General features: G+C 45.4%; 1 protein-coding gene across 5 annotated transcripts in view; it reads left to right on the top strand.

Moving 5' to 3' along the window:
* tweek (transmembrane protein KIAA1109 homolog tweek) overlaps positions 1–21734 on the top strand; it is a 1194469-nt gene that overhangs the window by 651293 nt on the left and 521442 nt on the right. For all 5 annotated transcript variants that reach the window (XM_075882507.1, XM_075882492.1, XM_075882501.1 and 2 more), the window contains one exon: positions 11185–11312. In XM_075882507.1, the coding sequence (XP_075738622.1) occupies positions 11185–11312 (128 nt within the window). The remainder of the gene's footprint in view (positions 1–11184; positions 11313–21734) is intronic.

Raw genomic sequence — 21734 nt, 5'->3', positions numbered from 1 at the left:
GTGCCTTTCAGGTGAAACAGCACCTTGGCCAGCATGAGAGTCAGGTCATACCGGTTGAGCGCACTGTTACGTTCGTAGTCGGCTATCCAGTCCTCGACATCAACTTCGTCCCACAGAATGTTCCTGGATGCTTCGGATACATCAGCACGTACGTGGGTGGGGGTGGGGCCGGTGGAGGCGTTGCCGTGGATGGTGCAGGCGCTGCCGAGGCCGATGGAGAGGTGGCCGTGGGATCAGTCCTGTGTTCCATCACGGAAACTCCAATTTGACGACCACTGCAAAGCTCCGTTGTATGACGCTTTGTAACCCAGCGCGTCCACCACTTTGTTACGGCAATTACAAGCACACAGAAGAAAGAAATGGGTGTATTACCAATATTTACAAGTAGGTGAGAACAACCAGGGCTGCCAGCCTTTCGCGCTTCTTCCGCTTCTTCCTCTTCGATTAGTCTACGACAATGGGGCCTTGTTCACTGCATCGTAACAATATATAGGTGCAAAACTTACCTCCAAATGGTAGAACCACAGTTGACAAAATCCATGTCCCACAATCGACACATAATCCAACACATCATCATCATCATCATCAGCCTGACTACGTCCACTGCAGGAAAAAGGCCTCTCCCATGTTCCGCCAGTTAACCCGGTCCTGTGCTTGCTGCTGCCAATTTATACTTGCAAACTTCTTAATCTCATCTGCCCACCTAACCTTCTGTCTTCCCCCTAAGCTGCTTTCCTTCTCTGGGAATCCACTTAGTTACCCTTAATGACCAGCGGTTACCCTGTCTACGTGCTACATGCCCGGCCCATGTCCATTTCCTCTTCTTTATTTCAACTATGATATCCATAACCCCCGTTTGTCCCCTAATCCACTCTGCTTTCTTCTTGTCTTTTAAGGTTATACCTACCATTTTTCTTTCCATTTCTCGCTGCGTCGTCCTCAATTTAAGCTGAACCCACTTTGTAAGTCTCCAGGTTTCTGCTCCGTAGCTAAGTACCGGCAAGATACAGCTGTTATATACCTTCCTCTTGAGGGATAGTGGTAATCCACCTGTCATAATTTGGGAGTGCTTGCCGAATGTGCTCCACCCCATTCTTATTCTTCTAGTTACTTCAATCTCGTGGTTCGGCTCTGAGGTTATTACCTGTCCTAAGTAACAGATCCAACACATCACAGATGACATAATCCATGTCCAACGATCGGTGCTCAATCCAACACAGTGCACACAATACAGCAGTAAAAACCACTCGAGCACTTTGTTGTCACTCGTAGCACTTTCTAGAGATAAAACTGAGCTATTTCATTCAACCGCCACTCTGGTATTTCTCAAGGAAAATGACTAGACCAGCGTACAGCGAGCGCGCACATGTGCAACTTGCTGCATGACTAGCTGCCATTTGTTGTACGAAACTGCGGTCATGCTGCAGTGGCTAATAATGATTTATCCAGTTAACTGGACTACTGCCTGGTATGATGCTTTCTTTAAAAAAAGAATATTACTTTTGTAAAGGGGGTTTTTTGGAGGACTGAGCAAGCGGGTGGTAGCTCTAAAGCAACGTAGGCGGACCCAGATGACGGTGCTTGATCGCCGATCTCGTGCCTTTTTCTTGTGTTGATGATAGCTGACCTGATGGTATCAACGTCTTTCTTATTTACTACAATTACCCCCGGTGAAAAAATTGAAGCCATCCTGGCGATCTAACACGTGGGGACAAGCGGGTCAAAGTAGGGCTTCAGTCGGTTTACGTGAACGATATCACGTCCACGCCGACGACGGTCGCTCGGTGGCATGAGGGGTTCAATGGCGTAGTTCACTGGTGAAGTACGCTCGACCACGCGGTAGGGACCAGGATAATTAGAGAGTAGCTTGGGTGATACACCAGGGGCGCAGGGCGGTACATAAAGCCATACAAGTGCTCCAGGAACGAACGTTGGTGCAGAACGATGGTCGTCGTCACGGATCTCCTTCTTGCGCTGTTGGTCGGATGTAGTAAGCCGCTTGGCTAGCTTGCGGCACTCTTCTGCGTATTGAGCGGCTTCCGAGACAGGCTTGCATTCGGAGGGATCTGGCGAGTATGGCAGTAAAGTGTCCGTGGTGTGCGATGGTTGGCGACCGTACAGGAGAAGGTCACGGGATCAAATCTCGGCTGTGGCGGCTGCATTTCCGATGGAGGCGGAAATGTTGTAGGCCCGTGTACTCAAATTTGGGAGCACGTTAAAGAACCCCAGGTGGTCGAAATATCCGGAGCCCTCCACTACGGCGTCTCTCATAATCAAATAGTGGTTTTGGGACGTTAAACCCCACAAATCAATCAATCAACCGTACAGAAAAAAAAATGGGGAAAACCCGGTAGTGACTTGGGTAGTGGTGTTACACGCGTATGTCACAAATGGGAGAACGAGGTCCCAGTTTGTTTGATCAGAAGCGACATGCGTAGCGAGCATGTCCCCCAGAGTACGATTAAACTGCTCAGTCAAGCCGTTCGTCTGTGGGTGGTAGGCTGTACTCTTCCGGTGAACAATATGGCACTGTTGAAGAAGTGCTTGTATTACATCGGAGAGGAAAACACGCCCTCGGTCACTGAGGAGTCTTGGCATGACGAAGCACAACACGATTATGAAAGTTGTGACGTCTTGTGCTGCAGCTGTGGGGAGAGCAGCAGTTTCAGCATACTGTGTTAGATGATCCGCTGCCATGATAGCCCATCGGTTGCCTGCCGTTGTTAATGGTAGTGGTCCGTAGAGGTCAATTCCTACACGGTTGAATGGGTGGCCTGGGCATGGAAGTGGCTGCAATGAACCAGTTACAGGATGTGGCGTTCTTTTCTCCGCTAACATTCGTGGCAGCCGCGAATGAACTGGCGGACGAAGGTAAACATTTCGCGCCAGTAATACCTTTTTCGTAGGCTCTCGTAGGTCTTGAAAACACCGGCGTGAGCACATTGCGGGTCGGAATGAAACGACGCACAGATGGTAGAGCGCAGCGTTCGGGGAATGACTAGTAGCCATTTCCTACCATATGCTGAGTAGTTGCGCCGGTACAAAAGGCCATCCCGAATACTGAAGTGTGGAGCCTGGCGGCGCAGGGTTCTAGTGGTTGGAAGTGTTGGTGCCTCGGATAACGCGTCAAGAAGCGAAGCGATCCATGAGTCATTGCGTTGTGCAGAAGAGATGGTGTCCTCGTCAAGAGCTGACAACGTGTTGTCCGAGGAAACAGATGCAATGTCCGGGAAAGGGGAGATCGTGACAGTGCATCAGCATCGGTATGCTTGTGGCCGGAACGATATACAACGCGAATGTCATATTCTTGAAGCCGAAGAGCCCAACGGGCAAGACGACCCGATGGGTCCTTAAGTGAAGATAACCAGCATAATGCGTAGTGGTCTGTTACTACATCAAAAGCACGGCCATAAAGGTATAGGCGGAACTTGACAAGCGCCCAAACGATCGCCAAGCATTCCTTCTCGGTGACTGTGTAGTTTGATTCAGCCTTGGTGAAAGTTCTGCTGGCGTAGGCGACGACATATTTGGCGAATCCAGGCTTGCGTTGCGCGAAAACCGCACTGAGGCCGACACCACTGGCGTCGGTGTGGACCTCAGTTGCTGCCGTAGGATCGTAGTGACGCAGTATTGGTGGCGAAGTGAGGAGACGACGAAGAGTACAGAAGGCTTGGTCACACTCAGAAGACCATGACGAAATATCAGTGGTGCTGCCTATAAGTTAGGTCAAAGGCGCAATGATACAGGCGAAGTTGCGCACGAACCGACGAAAGTAGAAGCATAACACCACGAAGCTCCATAACTGCTTCATAGTTATTGGTTTGGGGAAGTCGGCGACAGCACGTAACTTAGCCGGGTCTGGAAGTATACCGTATTTTGATACGACGTGCCCGAGAATCGTAAGTTGCCGAGCAGCGAAGTGACATTTCTTGAGGTTGAGTTGGAGCTGAGCATTCTTCAGGCACGTGAGGACGTGTTTGAGGCGCTCGACATGTGTTCCAAAGTCTGGCGCAAAGACGACTATATCGTAGAGATAGCAGAGACAGATTTGCCATTTCAAACCCCGAAGAACCGAGTCTATCATGCGCTCGAAGGCGCATTGCAGAGGCCGAAAGGCATGACATTAAACTCATACAGACCGTCCGGTGTCACGAAGACTGTTTTTGGTCGATCGGCATCTGCAAGGGGGACCTGCCAGTACCCTGAGCGCAAATCTAATGATGAAAAAAACTCGGCACCTTGTAAATTACCAAGGGCATCGTAAATCCTGGGTAAAGGATACACGTCTCTTCGAGTGATCTTATTTAGGCGCCGGTAATCCACGCAGAAGGGAACGGAACCATCCTTTTTTTTAACGAGCACGACAGGTGAGGCCCATGGACTTTGTGAAGGTTGAATGACGCCGCGTTGCAGCATATCGTTCACCTGTTCGGTAACAACTTGGCGTTCCGCCGCAGAAACACAATATGGTCTCTGTCGTTGTGGCGCATGGGAGCCGGTATCGATGTAATGTAGAGTGGTAGAAGTGCGGCCAAGTGAAGGTTAAACAACATCGAAAGATTCGCGGGACTGGTACAGCAGTTGGAGGAGTTCAGATCGTTCAGATGGTGACAGTCCGTCTGCGATCGCCGAATCGATCACTTTCGAAGCCTGTAGATCAGAATGGTTAAGAGCACTGACGGCGGCGAGGTCACTTTGGGATGATTCTTGCGGCACGGTAAAAATTTGTCCGTTATCAATTGGCTGTACGCATCCAAGAGACTCGTCTTTAAACAGTTTGATGGTATGCAGAAAGGGATTGGTAAGGCAGAGAGCACTGGCTCCATTAGAAATTGAGAGGGCTGAATAAGGGAGCAGAAGTGGTTTCCGACTTAGAAAGAGGCTTGATGGCTCGAAAAATGCTACTTCATCACGCATGCCGTCGGAGACCACAGGGAGCAAAACAGCTGTTGTCTGTGGAATGTCAGTGTCCTCTTTGACAACTAGCTTGTGCGCGGCTTGATTAGTGTGGTCGTAGGGCTGGTCGAAGAACGGAAGCAGTTCAAGTTCGGAACGGGCACAATCTATAACGGCACGATTACGGGATAGGAAATCCCAGCCAAGTATGATGTCATGAGAGCACGAGAAAAGGACGATAAACTCAACGATGTTGTGGTCCTCCGCAATTGTGAGTCGGGCAGTGCAGGCAGCTATAGGTCGAACAGGTTCTCCATTTGCTGCACGTAAGGACATATCAAGCGGCGTGGTCACCTTTCGGAGCTTGCGGCAAAGATTGGCGTCTATAACAGACACAGCGGCACCGGTATCCACAAGAGCGTATGCATGGGCGCCGTCTACAAAAACTTCGACGATATTTGACGGTAAGGTGTGAGGACTTGAACATTTCGATAGCGCAGTTCTTGCCATGAACTGCGACGGCTAGTTTCCCTCATTTTGAGGGGCTGGTCGTGGACGCATGGGTGACAAGGAGCGTCGATTGGGTGAAGGTGAGCGACGAGACGAAGTTGCGGGATAGTCATGGGAAGACGTGTTTGACTGACGATCCAAACTTTCATAACCAAAAGGGGGTCGGTCCATGTAATTGCTTGGTGGTCGGACGTCTGTGTAAACGGGCACGCGACGACGGCAGTATCGGGAGATATGGCCAGGGCCGCCGCACGCAAAACAGATCGGCCGGTTATCACGCGTTCGCCAGGCATTTGCAGCAAGGGGCGCCGCCCACGCAGCATACGGCTGAGTCGAGGCTGTGGTAGCGAGGGAAGGAGCCCATGCGACGGAAGACTGAGTAGGAGCGGTGACATGCGGCAGTCCATTGAACAGCGAGGGCTGGTGTGGCTGCTGCCTCTTTACTGCGTCAGCATAAGTAAGAGGTGGGCGACAACTTGCTGCTGAAAGCGTACTGGCATAGCCTCGGCAATCTGGTCCTGAAGTGCATGTCGGAGCATGGGAGCTAACGGTGTCGGTGGTTGCTCTTGCTGCTGCTGCGGGAGCTCTTGGCGCTGACAAAACGGCAGGAGGGAAAGCTGACGTGCGACCTCCTCACGCACAAAGTCTTTCATTTGTGCTAGAAGGCGGGAGTGGTCAGGTACGACGTCCAGTGCAGCGAGTGGTTGGTTAGGCTGAAAGGGACGACGGGTGAGAGCTCGTTGCCGTCGCAATTCATCGTAGTTCTGGCACAGAGTCACCACTTCAGACACCGTGCCAGGAGACTTCGCAAGGCGCATTTGAAATACGTCGTCATCAACACCTTTCATAATGTGCTGGATCTTGGCACTTTTGCTCATTGCGGCTTTGACGCGCTTGCAGAGATCGAGTATATCTTCAATATAGGCGGTAAACGTTTCGCCAGGTTCTTGTGCCCGTGAGCGCAGGCGTTGTTCGGCGCGCAACTTCCGCACGGCAGGGCGACCGAAAACCGAGGATATTGCCTGCTTGAAAGTGGCCCAGTTCTCGAACTCGGATTCGTGGTTGGTGTACCACAGTTTCGCCACATTAGCCAAGTAAAAGTTGACGGTGCTCAACTTAGCAGCGTCATCCCACCTGTTTGGTCCACTGACTTTTTTGTAGGATGACAGCCAGTCTTCGACGTCCTGGTCTTCGGTGCCCGAAAAGATCGGGGGGTCTCGCTGGTGAACCGGGCCGGGGCAAGTAGCGGCCGCAAGAGGTGCTGTCTGTTGGGCAGCGTCAACTTGCATGGTCGACGGCAGGGTGCAGGATCGGAGTTCCAGGGTGTAGGTGATGTAGTTACCCAGCACCTCCACCAAATGTAAAGGGGGTTCATTGAAGGACTGAGCAAGCGGGTGGTAGCTTTAAAGCAACGCAGGCAGACCCAGATCACGGTGCCTGATCGCCGATCTCGTGCCTTTTTCTTGTGTTGATGATAGCTGACCTGATGGTATCAACGTTTTTCTTATTCACTACACTTTGTTTATGCAGTATGAGTAATAAATAGTGGGTTATTATTTGGAAATAGCATTAGAATGCACTGAGAAATGATACGACAATACGCTACTGAGATGTCAACAAAAATCGCGACAGTGCATCGTTTTTCGTGGTTCCTGGCTGGGGCATTGGAGGGAGCATGCTAGCGTGACTTATTAATGGTTAATTATTATTATTAATTATTGTTGATCAATATTATTATTTTTAATTTAATATTATATTAATAATATTAGTAATTATTAATATTAGATTGTGGCAGTCAATGGTGAACTTAAGGGTAAAGTTCCTTTTCACAAGGAAGAAACTGGTATTGTTTAAACACTAGATTTAGCTGCAGCAGCTTAATGAGCAACTGAGCAATCACCTGGTTCAATGTCTACTGTTGTAGCATTTTATAGTGTCGTGTTCGCCGGGTGCACGACTATAAGGTCAAATAAAAGTAGGTCCAGCCCTGCCCTGGATTTAATTACCAGCTGAACGGGGTGCCTAAAATCACAGTGAATAAATGTGTGCCGTATGATCTTGGCCTTCGGTAGGATTTTTTTTTTTTTTCAGAGGGGGGATGCAAACTCGTGTTGCACCACTGCCAGGTGAGGGAGAGAGCACCGGTGTAGCTTGGATGAAGGCAAATGTTGGTGTTTTGAAAAAGCAAATGCACAGCCTGCATTTCTAAGAGGTCACTTTTTATTGCCTCTAGTACGAAAAAGTTGAGTTGTGGTATTCGATTTGTAAGGTGTGGGACGTTAGGTAGCAAAAATCTGGAAAAAAAAACTCGACTTACATTCGAGTCAACGCGGTAAACACCTCATCTGTCCCTCGTATGTAGAGCATTTTTTTTTGTCTGGCTCGAATTTCATTCAATTCATTTATTCAACCTTAATGAGCACGAAGGCATTACATAAGGGAGGGTCGTACGTCTAAGTTGTAAGTTTCTAAGCAGTGTTACAATACGAGGGTACACACTGATTACAATGAATAAGCAAATAAAAAACACAAGCGAAAATAACTCGCATAACAAAACATAAAAAAATGATAGGTGATAAATAACTTGTAGGAGTACAGTAAAACAAGTATAAACGCAAGAGTTAATGTGCTGCTAGGACATCGCATTCGGATTTGGTAAAAGAGTTAGTTTTTTGGGAAATGTTGATCGGTCCCTGCAAGAAACAATATTATCTGGCAGCGCATTCCAGAGTGTTATGGCATGGGGGGAAAATGAGCTGCTCATCGCCGTTGTTTGGTATTTTATGGTCATCAGAGGGTGCGTATGGGACAGACGAGATGACGTTCTTAATGGGTGTTTTAGGGGACGGTGTCCCGACCTGCTAAAGTAAAAGAATGTGTGAAGGAGGTAGATACAAGAAGTTACGTGACCTAAAGCGAGCGATGCGAGTGGCGTTTGTTTTAGTGCGGTTACGCTGATATGCCTTGAATATTTTGACGTAATGAAACGAGCTGCGCGATTTTGAACGGCTTCCAAATCATCGGTGAGATAAGCTTGTGAAGGATGCCAGATGGATGACACATACTCGTGTTTTGGTCGCATCTATGTCAGATATTCGATTTTCTATATGTCAGGAGATGCAGATCGCAAGTTATGTCCTAAGTAGCCTAATGTGTGAGAAGCTTTAGAACGAATGGTTTCAATGTGTTTCACCCATGATAGTGATGATGTCAGATGAACTTTTAGATACTTGTAAGTGCGCGTGTGATCAATGGGAACCGAATTAATGGAGTAGGTCTCATGTGAGGTGTTGTGTTTACGTGTGAAGGACATGACCTTGCATTTAGTGAGGTTTAGGGGCATATGCCATTTTTCACACCATGAAGTAATGGTGTCAAGGTCGTGTTGTAGGGTGATTGTGTCGTTAGAAGAGTGAAGGGGGTTATAAAGTACGTAGTCGTCTGCAAACAGGCGCAGCTGTGATTTAATGTTACTAGGAAGGCAATTCACGTATATAAGAAATAATAGAGGTGATAAGCTGGTGCCCTGGGGAACACCGGAAGTGACGCTGGTAAGGGTTGATTGGAAATTGTTAGCAACGGTAAACTGAGCGCGCCCTGTTAAAAATGCTTGAGTCATTTTATAAGGTTTGGGGGATACTAAGAGCAGATAATTTGATGAGCAGGTGCTTGTGGGGTATGCAATCGGAGGCCTTGGAGAAATCTAAGCAAATTGCATCTATTTGTACGTGATCATCCATTTGCAGTAGTATGTCATTAGTAAATTCAGCCAGTTGTGTTTTGCAGGAAAGATACTTTCGGAAACAATGTTGTAAAGGGTAGAAAAAAAACTGATTGATTCTAGGTAGGTCATAAGAGTTGATGCTATAATATGCTCAAGGATTTTAGATGGAACACAAGCTAAGCTAATCGGGCGCTAGTTAACGGGGCTTTCGCGCCGGCCTGCTTTAAAATTGGGGACTATTTCGGCTTTCTTCCAATCATCTGGCAAGGTTCCTGTGTTTGGTTAATTACAAGGTACAAAAATTTGCTAGAGAGTGCTATAATGTTTTTTTTATTAATTTAGAATTGATGTCGTCGCAGCCAGCCGAGGATGATACTTTAAGAGAGTGGATTAGGTTGCATACGCCATCCAGGTTTACTTGTATTTCAGGCATGGTCTGGGAAGAGAAGTCTGGTATAGGTTCGACAAGGCAGGTATTGGGTATGTGAAATACGGACGTGAAAAAGGTATTTAGAGCAGCAGCGGTTTCCTCGGAGCTTATCGGTTCATCATAAGAGTTAACATGATTTATATGGTTAGTTTGCGGCTTTGCAGATATTATACGTCAGAATTTATTTGGGTTTGAACGAAGAACCGCAATCAGGCTAGCAGAAAAAAAATTTATCCTTGGCCACAATAACTGCCTTTTTGTACTGAAGTTCACACAGGCGGTGGCGATTCCATGCTTCTGGGCTATTTTTGCATTGCACTGTTTTATATAGACGTTTTTTTCGCGTAAGCAATGATTTTAGACTTTTATTGCACCATGGGTTATTGGGGTCGGACTTCACAATTATTGTAGGGATATATTTTGTTTTTCAGTAAAACTCATTACTGAGCAAAACTCGGTAATGAGTTTTGCTCAGTTTTGTCAAACGACCACTCTTAAACAGGAAAATTTCATACTACTCGAGCAAATTATTTCCCAACTGCAGGATGGAAAAGTTTTCTGCTAAAAATATAGCTTCCAGACTTGGACTGGAAAACTTCAAACTGGAAATGAAAATGATTCCTGACTGGAAAGTCATTTCCAGCTTGAAATACAGCTTCCAAACTGTGACTGGAAAGCTTCAAGCTGGAAATGGCTTTCCAGTCGGGAATCATTTCCATTTACAGCCTGCAAATACCATTCCCAGCCTGGGATAAGATTAATCCTGTGGGAATCGAGGCGAGTCTGCCGTCTTTGCGCGGTCTTCGCCGCTTCTTTCTTCGTTCTCATGTCCCAACATGACTCCCCTCCTCCGTGGTGTGTCGCGCTAGGAGAACGAGGAGTGACGCTTAACCCCTCTCACACAGTAGCGGATGTCGACTGTGGCGCTGCATGCAAAATCTCCCAAGAGGTTTCGCGCGTGCGTGTTGGGAGCGAGAGATATCTCTCTGGGGACGACATGGGAGTAAGCATGCTTTTCTTTTGGGTCCGTCAGCCACCTTTGTGTGGAGCTCGTTCGTACTTCGCCAACAGCGCCTTGAGCCCACGGCGAATGCTTACCGTATGTCGCCCCCCTTCCGTACGCTAGTCCGAAGAGAAGTATGGTGTCCTAGTGCGTAGCCAAGATATGCCAACCTGTATCTCTCTGAAGCCAACGCGAGCGCCTTTGCCCTCGCTCGAGCTACCGGACCTTTTGTCCAGGTGTCACCGTGAATCATTTCTGCCACCGAAACCTGCTCGCGGCACCTCTGTGTAGTACTTTTCGCCTGTGGCGTAGATAAGCCCATTTGCTTTCCCGCTACGCCTTTGCTGTACTGCGTTTTGGTGTTGCCACAGACAATAAAGTGTTGCGACCTTGTGCAGCCTGTGCTCGCGAATTTTCATCTGTTCAAACTTTTAACTTCCTCTGAATTTCAGCTTTCCATTCATGATGAATGTTTTGTTATGCTGCTTGTTTGCAGAACAATTTTGGTGCCATTTAATAAAATGTCACATGTCCTTTAATAGCTTAAGACTTGGGTGAAATTCAAGACCTAGATGAAATGAAGTCATATCTATAGCAAACGACCAATGTTTTCCCTGACAGTTGCCGAGCGTGTACCATTGGCAGTGTTTGCCATGGGCCATGTCAAGAGGATCCGGCTTCTGGCCATGCTCAGTGGACTGAGACTGGAGGCTGAGCTGTCGGGATTGCAGGCTAGTGGCACACACAAGGTAATCATAGGTGAATGCTTTTGAGCGATTGTTCTTGCCTCTGAAACAACACCTGTAGCCAGATACATTAAGAAAGTGCGTCAGTGGCATAACCCGAAATATTTTTTGATGTGGAAGGTGCTTGCACATGTCTTTCTGTACATTCTGAAACCAGTGAGTGCTCAAAAGACAAAGACAATGAAGACAACATTCAACTTCAAAGCGATATGTATCGAACACAAACATGCCATGTAGGTACAGTAGAATTCTTATGGTACGAATTCAAAGGGAGCACGCAAAATATTGGTATCTTCTCGACTTCATATTAACCAAAAACAAGTTGAAGCTGATCATGAAGTTGAGCTTTATTTGGGTCAACTACTTCTTGCTGAAAGAAATTCATGATGTTCTTTTAAACTTTTCTGCCTTCACCATCTCTCAATAAAGTGCCGCAGTTTCCTCTCTCATGCTGCTGACGCTCAAAGGCGCGGTCACACTTGACATCAAAGGGAGTGAAAGCAGCAAAACTCATTGAAAATTCACTCGCTTCGCCACTTAAGCTGCCGGAAAACTGCGCCGCGCACACGACACCAACAAAAAAATCAGTCCTGGAGAATTTGCACTGGGCAACTAGAGGTGAAACGCCAGAGCATCTGGAAAACAGTGTCCCTTGAGAATTTATTCTATTTTGCCCATTTCCTAAGCATTGAAATTCGTACGAAGTTCTAGTTATGCTCGCAAAGCACTAAAAAGAAACAATTTACACTTTTATAAACATTGTTTTGTAAGATATGGCAGCAGACACTGCACGAGCAGACGCACTGGCAGCATTGGCAACAGATTCAGCCCGCAGCGCAAAAGCGAGACGCGCTAGGGCCTGTCGACTCGCTGCTGCTGCACCTTTTTCTACTTTCAGTGTTCTCAGGGATCGTAATCCAAACCAGGCTCTCTATGAACGTGTCCTTGTAAAGACCGTGAGCTTTGACGTGCTGCATAGGTAGTTCGCGGTAGCGCTGACACAATCCACTGCCGACGCTTTTACCACCATGTTGAATTTGTGGCTGCTTGTTTACATCACATGGTTTAAGAGCTGCTGCAGCGGTTGTAGCCAAAGTTGTGAAGCAAAAGGACGATCTGCTATTTCGTGGTGGGAAAATTGGTCTCGGACCGATTTTTTTTGCGTCGACCTCATCTAGAGTCTTCCAGTAACTTAAAGCGAGAGAAATTTTGGGAAGTTTTGCCGCATTCACTCTCTTCAAGGTCAAGTGTGAATGCGTCTTTCGAAGCTAAGTGTGAACAGGCCTACCTCGCACAGGCATTCTTTCGAAGCTAAGTGTGAACAGGCCTACCTCCCACAGACAAGCCACGTTGCGCCGCTCCGAACGTCAATCGCATGTTCGTATCATCCACGGTGGCTGGGGAAACCGTTAGTTTAACAACGAATTACAGCATATTTTGTATAATGTAGTTCATCTGAAACAGCCTTAAAATTCGTATCATAATTAAAATCACATCAACAATAATCGTATCATCGAGATTCTTCTGTAGTTTTTTCAGTCATCACGTGGTAACAGCTCATGCTTGAGCGCTAGGCTACCAAATGTTTATGCTTTTGACAGCAAAAGCTGTTTGGCACCATAGTTGTCTGCAGCTGCCGTTGTTCATCACTGCTATCGCACAAAATAAGAAAGTAAAGGAATAAAAATGTATACATGATGGAGTGGTGTCATTAATCTATATGTCGTGTTTCACGTCCCAAAACCAGCATATGATTATGAGAGACGCCGTAGTGGAGGGCTCCAAAAATTTCGACCACCTGAGGTTCTTCAACGTGCACCCAAATCTGAACACCTGGGCCTACGACATTTCCGCCTCCATCGGAAATGCAGCCGCCGCAGCCGGGATTTGATCTCGCGACCTGCAGGTCAGCAGCCGAGTACCTTAGCCACTAGATCACCGTGGCAGGGCTGATGGAGGGGTGTCAAAACCCAGACTATCTGTGTGACAGCCCAGAATTCCACCCCAGAGCGGCGCCAGTGCTTGAAACTCCTTTGCAAACAAAGTCTATTCAAATTTTATATCGGGGAAGTGATCATGTTAACACGTGTAATAAAATGCCTTTGAAAAGTAAACTAACAACTGTTCTTCCGACAAAGCGAATTGCTTAACAAGTGAATCGTTGAATGTTTTTAACTCATTTCAATCGGCTCAGCCATAATTATTTATTGTTGTGATCCATGAAAGAAAAAAAAAGTCACATAGTGCCTCCAGGTGGTTAGCGGGTACCATGCTTCTCCAAAGAATGATGAATAATGGCAGAGTGGACGCTTTCCCGCATCACAATGATGACTTTTGGCATAGCGGGTGCCATGCAAGTGTACTTGTAGTACAGTATAGACCACTTATAATGCAAGTTGTGGGAGTCACAAATGTCTTCACAATTGTGCAAAACGTGTTAACCATGCAGCTTGTGTGTTCGAGAATTGAAGCGTACAGTGCGTGGTGCTTACATCTACTTAAATTTTCATGTGGAAAAAAATTTAAAGGGACACTGACACAAAATTTTGTAGGCGAGACAGGAAGTGAGGTACTTTTATCTAGAGACATACACAACATCTACAACAAGGGTAACTACTAAAGCTGTGGAATTGCAAAATTTTGGGTGCAAAGCAAATTAGAATACTGAAGCATGAGTGAGCATCAAATCGAACATCTTTATAATATTTCTTAAACACTTCTGGAATATTTTTCTTGTAGTTTGAAGTGCGATGTGGGGGGGGGGGGGGAACAGATGGAAGAGATATTTAAGTGAATTTTTATGATTTATAGCAACATGAAAGTGCTTTTTTTTTTGCTAAGTTTATTAAGTGCTCATGGGGTGGTATTGTAGTTTTATCAATAATGAGGCAATGCTGAGGCCGAATTGTATTAGTACATGATTTGGTGCAACTAAAGTGTTGCCAACAACACTTTACACATGAAAGAAAATGATGCTTTTTTCTCAGCCTCTCCTCTTTAGACATCACCATACTAGAATAGTATTAAGGCCGTAACCTTAATACTATAAGAACTAGCAGTAACCCAGATGACACCCCACCAGTAATGATAGAAGTCAGAAAAGCTTTGGAGAGCATGCAAAAAGGCAAAGCTGCTGGTGAGGATCAGGTAACATCAGATCTGCTGAAAGATAGAGGACAGATTGTGTTAGAAAAACTAGCCACCCTGTTTACGAGGTGTCTCCTGACGGGAAGAGTACCAGAGTCTTGGAAGCACGCTAACGTCAGCTTAATACATAAGAAAGGAGATGACAAGGACTTGAAGAATTACAGGCCGATCAGCTTGCTCTCTGTAGTATACAAGCTATTTACAAAGGTAATTGCTAACAGAGTAAAGAAAACATTAGAATTCAATCAACCAAAGGAACAAGCAGGATTTCGAACAGGCTACTCAACAATCGACCACTTCATACTATCAATCAGGTAATAGAGAAATGCTCAGAGTATAACCAACCACTATACATAGCCTTCATAGATTACGAGGAGGTGTTTGATTCAGTAGAAATATCAGCAGTCATGCAGACACTGCGGAATCAGGGTGTCGATAAAGCATATATAAACATCCTGGAAGAAATCTGCAGGGGATCAACTGCTATCATAGTGCTTCGTAAGGAAAGCAACAGAATACCAATCAAGAAGGGCGCAAGGCAGGGGTATACAATCTCCCCAATGCTATTTACCGTGAGATTTCAGGAGGTTTTCAGAGGCCTAGAATGGGAACAGTTAGGGATGAGACTTAATGGAGAGTACCTTAGTAACCTGCGCTTTGCCAATGACATTGCACTGCTGAGTAATTCAGGGGACGAATTGCCACTCATGATTTCGGAGTTAGACAAGGAGAGCAGAAAGGTAGGTCATAAAATGAATCTGCAGAAAACGAAAGTAATGTACAACAACCTCCGAAAAGAGCAGCGCTTCGAGATAGGTAATAGTGCACTTCAAGTTGTAAAAGACTATGTCTACTTAGGGCAGGTAATAACCGCGGAGCCGAGCCACGAGATTGAAGTAACTAGAAGAATAAAATAGGATGGAACACATTTGGCAAGCACTCTCAAATTATGACAGGTAGATTGCCACTATCCCTCAAGAGGAAGGTATATAACAGCTGTATCCTGCCGATACTTAGCTACAGAACAGAAACATGGAGACTTACAAAGAGGGTTCAGCTTAGATTGAGAACGACGCAGTGAGCAATGGAAAGAAAAATGGTAGGTGTAACCTTAAGAGACAAAAAGAGAGCAGAGTGGAACGGGGGTTAAGGATATCATAGTTGAAATAAAGAAGAGAAAATGGACATTGGTCGGGCATGTAGCGCGTAGACAGGATAACCGCTGGTCATTAAGAGTAACTAACTGGATTCCCAGAGAAGGGAAGCGGGTTAGGGGGAGACAGAAGGTTAGGTGGGCACATGAGATTAAGAAGTTTGCGGGTAAAAATTGGCAGCAGCAAGCACAGGACCGGGTTAACTGGCGGAACATGGGAGAGGCCTTTGTCCTGCAGTGGACGTAGTCAGGCTGATGATGATGATGATGGTGGTACTTGAATATTGGAAATTTTCTATGCTAAAAATCTTTGCGTCCAATTTTCCGGACCTGCTGCCCAAATATCAGGTTTTCTTGAGTCAATACATTTGCGTCCGTAGCGGAACTTGCCTCAGTAAGGAAGTGTGCTAAGTTGAAGCTTGTGAAAAATTCTGAAGGGGTCATTTTATTTTCATGTTTACTGTATTTACCTTGACAATCTTGTAGCATAGCCTGAAAGGCAGCTTTGCTGCAATATAAGAATGTGATGAGGTGAAGTGTATTGAAGATTCAAAGGGGTCACTTTTCATCTCACGTTGACTGCATTTGTCCTTGGGAAGTAATTGAATAGTTAGAATAATAAAAATTCCAGTCAAAATTAAATCAAATGGCAAATGCTATTAAAAATTATTCCAAAGTTTGATTTTTTGCACACTGCTAGTAAATAAAGCCTACAATATATTTAAAATCAATTTTAAAGTGCATGCTGCACGACTGAGAGAGATGCGGAACCCTTCGCGATGTGGCATTCACATGGCTGAAATGTAAACAAACCTACATCACAAATTTTTGTTGCCTCTTTGCTTGCACTCACTTTTCACTTGTGCTACCTGTGATATCTTCTTCTGTGCCTACGGTTTTGCGAGTGCTGGTTGTCGGAGGGGCGCATGCTCGCTTGCACGCGCCACCACATCACAGTTTTGCATGCTCACATGGCCAACTGTGTTTACATTGCTGCTGGACCTGCTTCTGCCCAGCTGGATGCTCTTCGAAACTCAAATGGTCACTGGGTGCTCTAAAAACATCTCAAAATATATAGCCAATGTACACTCGTGCGAACGAGGTTTATAGCTGTGATAAGTGGGTCATAGGCTATTTATTGCAAACAAGAAAGGCAACATGCAAAGATTTTGTGTCAGTGCTCATTTAATGTGCAAACACTCGCGTTGCCAACTAAATGAATTTGAAAGAATGGGGGGGGGGGGAGGTCTAACAGAAAAAAGCACCATCGTGAAAATTTGCCGACTACTTTTCAGAGAGCCTCGATTATGTGCATTACCTAGAAACTATGTCAAATATGTCCGAAATGGCACGCACTAAAAGATGCCCTCGTTCGATTTCATGAGTGTGCACCTGATTTGACGACATTGCAATCTAATTGTGAACCACCATTCGAGAGCTACGCGTGCTACTCTAATTTTCATTAACAATATGTATTCCTTCCCATCAAGTGCAGCCACTGCAAAAAGTTTCATTCTCTTCAAACCAAACGGCAACTTAGCACATGACCAATACCATAATGCAACTAACGCTAATTAGGCCGAGCCTGCTATTCGATATGTTGTGGCGGGAAGTTTGGTCAAGACATTGAGATCTGGCGTCGGAAAGGTCGCACTCAAGCACTGAACCAAGAATAGTGTATGTGGCGCGAAGTTTGCTGCATTCGGGGCTGAAAGATCAACAATTACGAAAACCTGCCAAACTTATGTAATACCGGAGTCCTGCATTACCTTTACTGGTCATGAAGATTCGGCGAAAATTCGATATAGGGACTGGAGCAACTGCTAGAGGGGGGGGGTGCCCTCGCCCACGCTGGGGCATTGGAGCGACCACGGCGCTGCAATTGTACGGCACGCACCGCAACTGTGAATCTTTCACAAATGTACCCGTGAAGGTTGATTGCATCTTTAGAGTGAGGTTACCTTCAAGGCGATTCGGGAAGCTCTACTACAGTGAAATTTAGTGTCGAATGAGGCCTTGAAGTTAGAGATCCAATGGCATGCTGATTCCATTGTAAGAAATGCTACCGCTATAAAATCATGCCTATTTTTTTCCTGAAGCATCTAGTGAAAATTTGGGAACAATTCTGAGTTTTTCAATGATTCCGGTGGTTTTTAAGGCCTCATGGAAGTGCAGTGGTTGCAACTTTTGAGAATGAATATCCAACCTTTCAGGCTCTATATACTTTCGGTGTTTCTATACAAAAATATATATCTCAATATAGCGTCATACACATCAATGGGGTTCCGTGAGAGGGCAAACAGGCGTCGAAAAATCCTGTATTGTCTCGGGGTCATGACTCTCACGAAGGGAGCAAACTGGGTGTTTGGATGAAACTGTTTGTTAGGCCAGACTTGTGGCTGGTAAACAGAAAGTTAGGTTGCAGCAACACACTCACACTGATAGTGACGAACAGAGCGTCAACTATCGATCAACTGACAAACAACGATGTGCGATGGCATTTATACATGTTCCGTCGGATGTTCCAGTGTCATTGCTAGCCGTTACATATGTTCCAGAACAATCTGTAATCTTTGTGTGGTGCTTGTAATCACATTGGAACATTCTACGATTATCTCTATAATTCCTTAGTCAATCGGCATGGTTGTTCAAGGCAGCGCTTACACGTGTAGTGGGGTGATAACAACACTTGAGAAAGGAGCGTGGCAGTATTGTAGCAGGTCCTGCACTATAAGTGGTTTTTTTATAAGTGGTCTACATGGTAATTGCCCCAGGAGTGTTTAAAAAAGTTTCTAGGAAGGCACCTCAAAATCAAGGGGGGGTGCAAAATACACAATACACAAGAAAAAAAGGGCATAGGATGACACACTACAAGCTACTGAATTCTTTATTCAGGAAAAATATGATTAAAATGCAGTAAAAAAAATCAAACCATGAGTTGATGTAAAACAATTAAGCGGGCAGACCGGTTTTTGAAACCAAAAAGTGAAAAAAAATTTTTTTTTTCAAAATTGACATATTTGGTTTTTTCAAGTACAGTCGAATCTCGATAATTCGAAGTTGAAGGGGCCCGAAAATTTGTTCGAATTAAAAGAAGTTTGAATTAATGAAAGTAAGTAAACAGAGGGCTCCCCATGCAGTGGCACATGTGCATTGAGCTAACACATGAGGGGGAAGTTTCAGAAGACTTACATTTATTGACAAATCACAGGACATCCGTCATTAATTGAAGTAATCGGTAATGCGCGTCTGCGCAGGTTTGCCTTGCAGCGAGTCAATCAATTTTGCACGCAGCTTGCAAAGCATGTCTACTTTGGCTTCAACTTTCTCCTGGCAAGAGAAGTTGCGCGCGGCAATGTCCAGCGCCGACACTCTCTTAAGACGACATTGACTGCATCTCATCTGCTACCCTCTGCCAAAGCCACAGCGTGGCCAGCACATGACAAGAAAGGAGAAGCGTCTCCACGAGGAGAGGAGCAGATCAGCATTTGAAATAAACGAACACTCCATGGCAGCTTTTTTTTTTTTTTTTTGCTCTTTTCGTGTGCCTCATTGAAAGTTGAAGGGTTACATGGCGGCAGGACCGAGAAAAGGGGAAGCATAGCACAAGCACATGAGAGAGAGCCACACTCCCCGACAGGTATTTTTCTCTCTCTCTTTGCGCACGGCGTTGGAAGGAGAAGGGTCTTTACGTGGCATAGGCGGAAAAGGGAGAAGCGTCGCAAAGGCGTGTCGCAAATCGGCATTTGAGAGAGAGTGAAAATTCCACCGCAGCCTTTTCTTTCCTTTTCTTTTCCTTTTTCGCGCTGCGTTGAGGCGTCGGTGGTGCCGCGGCGGGATTGGGCGGGGTGCTGAGAGCCTTTTCCAAGCGCGGTATGTCCGAATTGACCGTCGCAAGTGCATGCTCGTTCGAATTACCGGGCGTTTTCGCCCATTGAAATACACATAGCTTTGACGGGACCTCATCGTGAGTTCCAATTGTGCGTGTTTGAATTAATGAGATTCGACTGTATTTTTCTATCTTTGTGCAAATTTTCACACACCAGGAAGTGGTACTTTTTTTGTAATGTAATTCTAACAGTCCAGACTCACGGTGCAGTTAACATGTACACCATGCAAAAAAAAAAATGGGAAACCGACTTCGAGGCTCCTTTATAATTTGCCAAAACCTGTGTTAGAACCTCTGCTATGAATTTATGAGCACTTTTATGAGGATTGTAAAATATGCGCACCATAATTGTTGCTTTTTTGAAGAAGCTGTGTGTTTTCAGTTTTTTTCACTTTTCTCAAAAAGTAAATTTACGACTGTTCAATTTCGAGGCCTCAATATCTCTGCAGCTAGGGCAGGTGCAACAATAATTCTTTTCGCAATGGAAACCTGTATGTGTGTAGAATGCAAGTATGAGATCAGAATATAGAGCACAAGCCTTTTTAATTAATTATTCATCAAAATTGTGACACAATTCCAACTGCTTTTGACAATGAATAGTTCATTTGTTGTAAAATTACCAAGAAAGTCCTAAAAACAAAAAAACTTGCATACTTTCAATATATTGTCATTAATCTATGTTGGCATATTTTAAATATCACTTTTAGTTAAGCACTTTTTTTTATCGCAAATTTAAACAATAGGGAGTGAACTTAAGTTATCTCAGGAACAAGATGAGTTAGAGGAAAACTAATTAAATATTTGAAATCAGCATAAAAAGCAGCAAGTATTGCTCATAGCAGAAAACAAACAAACGATACCGCAAGTATATACAGTTAAGGTACTAGGGCTGACGTTAAGCGCCAAGGAGGGCCACAACAAGGAGGCACTCAAGCGCCTTGAAAAAAGCATGAACAATTTTGCTAGAGGCATTGCTAGAATCGCCAACAAGAGAGCAGGCCTCCTAAAAGACAATATCATAAAGGTGTATCACGCCTTTCTCCTAAGTCACGTAGCATACGCGTTCCCGTTTCTGAAACTTACGAAGGCTGAAATCGAAAAGGTCGACTCCATGCTCCGCAGGGGACTGAAAACGGCACTCGGCTTGCCCAACAGCACGAGGAACGAGCAACTCGGTCTGCACAACACAGGCGAAGAAAGTTTTGAGGCCCAGAGAGTGGCACCAATCACACATTTGTTGTTGACGCAGGTCGGCCATCTAATCCTACGAGACGCAGGCATTTGCCCAATTTTTCAACCAGAGAAAAGAACCCAACTTGGTAATGACGTGAGGAAACACATTAGGGTTGAGCCGATCCCCCGCATCGTTCACCCAACGTTCAACAAAGGCCGAAGCAGGGTCAGGGCGAGGGCACTCATAAACATAGCAAAAAAACACAACACGCACATGCCATTCGAAGATGCCGCCTATTCGTAGATGCCGCCTGCTACTATAGCAGGGAGGTGTTTGCCATAGCGGTCGTTGATATAGACAGAAACCTCATAAACGCGGCAACCGTCCAAACAAGCCATGTCGACGAAGCAGAGGAAATGGCGATGGCGCTAACCTTGCAGAGCTGGCAAGCCTATTGGACAATATACACACCACACAATATACACATTTACACAATATACACAATATACACATTTAGGCCCACCAAATCAAATCAGTTCATGAACTTCGCAACAATCTATTTTTTTATCTGAAACAAACACCAAAACACAGCAATAAACAAAGCCACAAGTGCATTCAAGGTTACGAGCACAAAGATTAGGCAAGTTCGTTTTGGTAAATATCTTAGGAAACTTTATGCTCTGAACATAGAGCTCTTGGTACCCAAATAATGCACAATGCCGAAGTCTATGTGTTTGCAGCCGTCACTTGATGCCCCAAGATTACCTCAACAATGCCTATGTTTTTGATTGTTGGTGACCATTGCCAAAGAAATTTATTTTGTTCTTAGCATTTGAGCATTGGCTGTCTAAAGTAAATATGAACTGCCAGTGGCCATGATTTCTTTAGTAACACCGAGCCCAACCAGCCACTTGCAAGCAGCTGCAGGAGTTGTTGCCGTTGTAGCTTCTGCTCAAAGGAACAGCTCAGTGAAAAGAAAAGGCAGCGCCAAGCATCCTTGTTGCAGGCTGCTCGGCTTAAATTATGATGCAGGTGTTTAGACAATAAACATTTCCATGGCGA

Source organism: Rhipicephalus microplus, chromosome 2 (assembly GCF_043290135.1).
Source record: "Rhipicephalus microplus isolate Deutch F79 chromosome 2, USDA_Rmic, whole genome shotgun sequence".
NCBI lineage: Eukaryota > Metazoa > Arthropoda > Arachnida > Ixodida > Ixodidae > Rhipicephalus > Rhipicephalus microplus.
The sequence above is the reverse complement of the archived record's forward strand: the minus strand, read 5'-3'. Positions and strand labels throughout refer to the sequence as shown.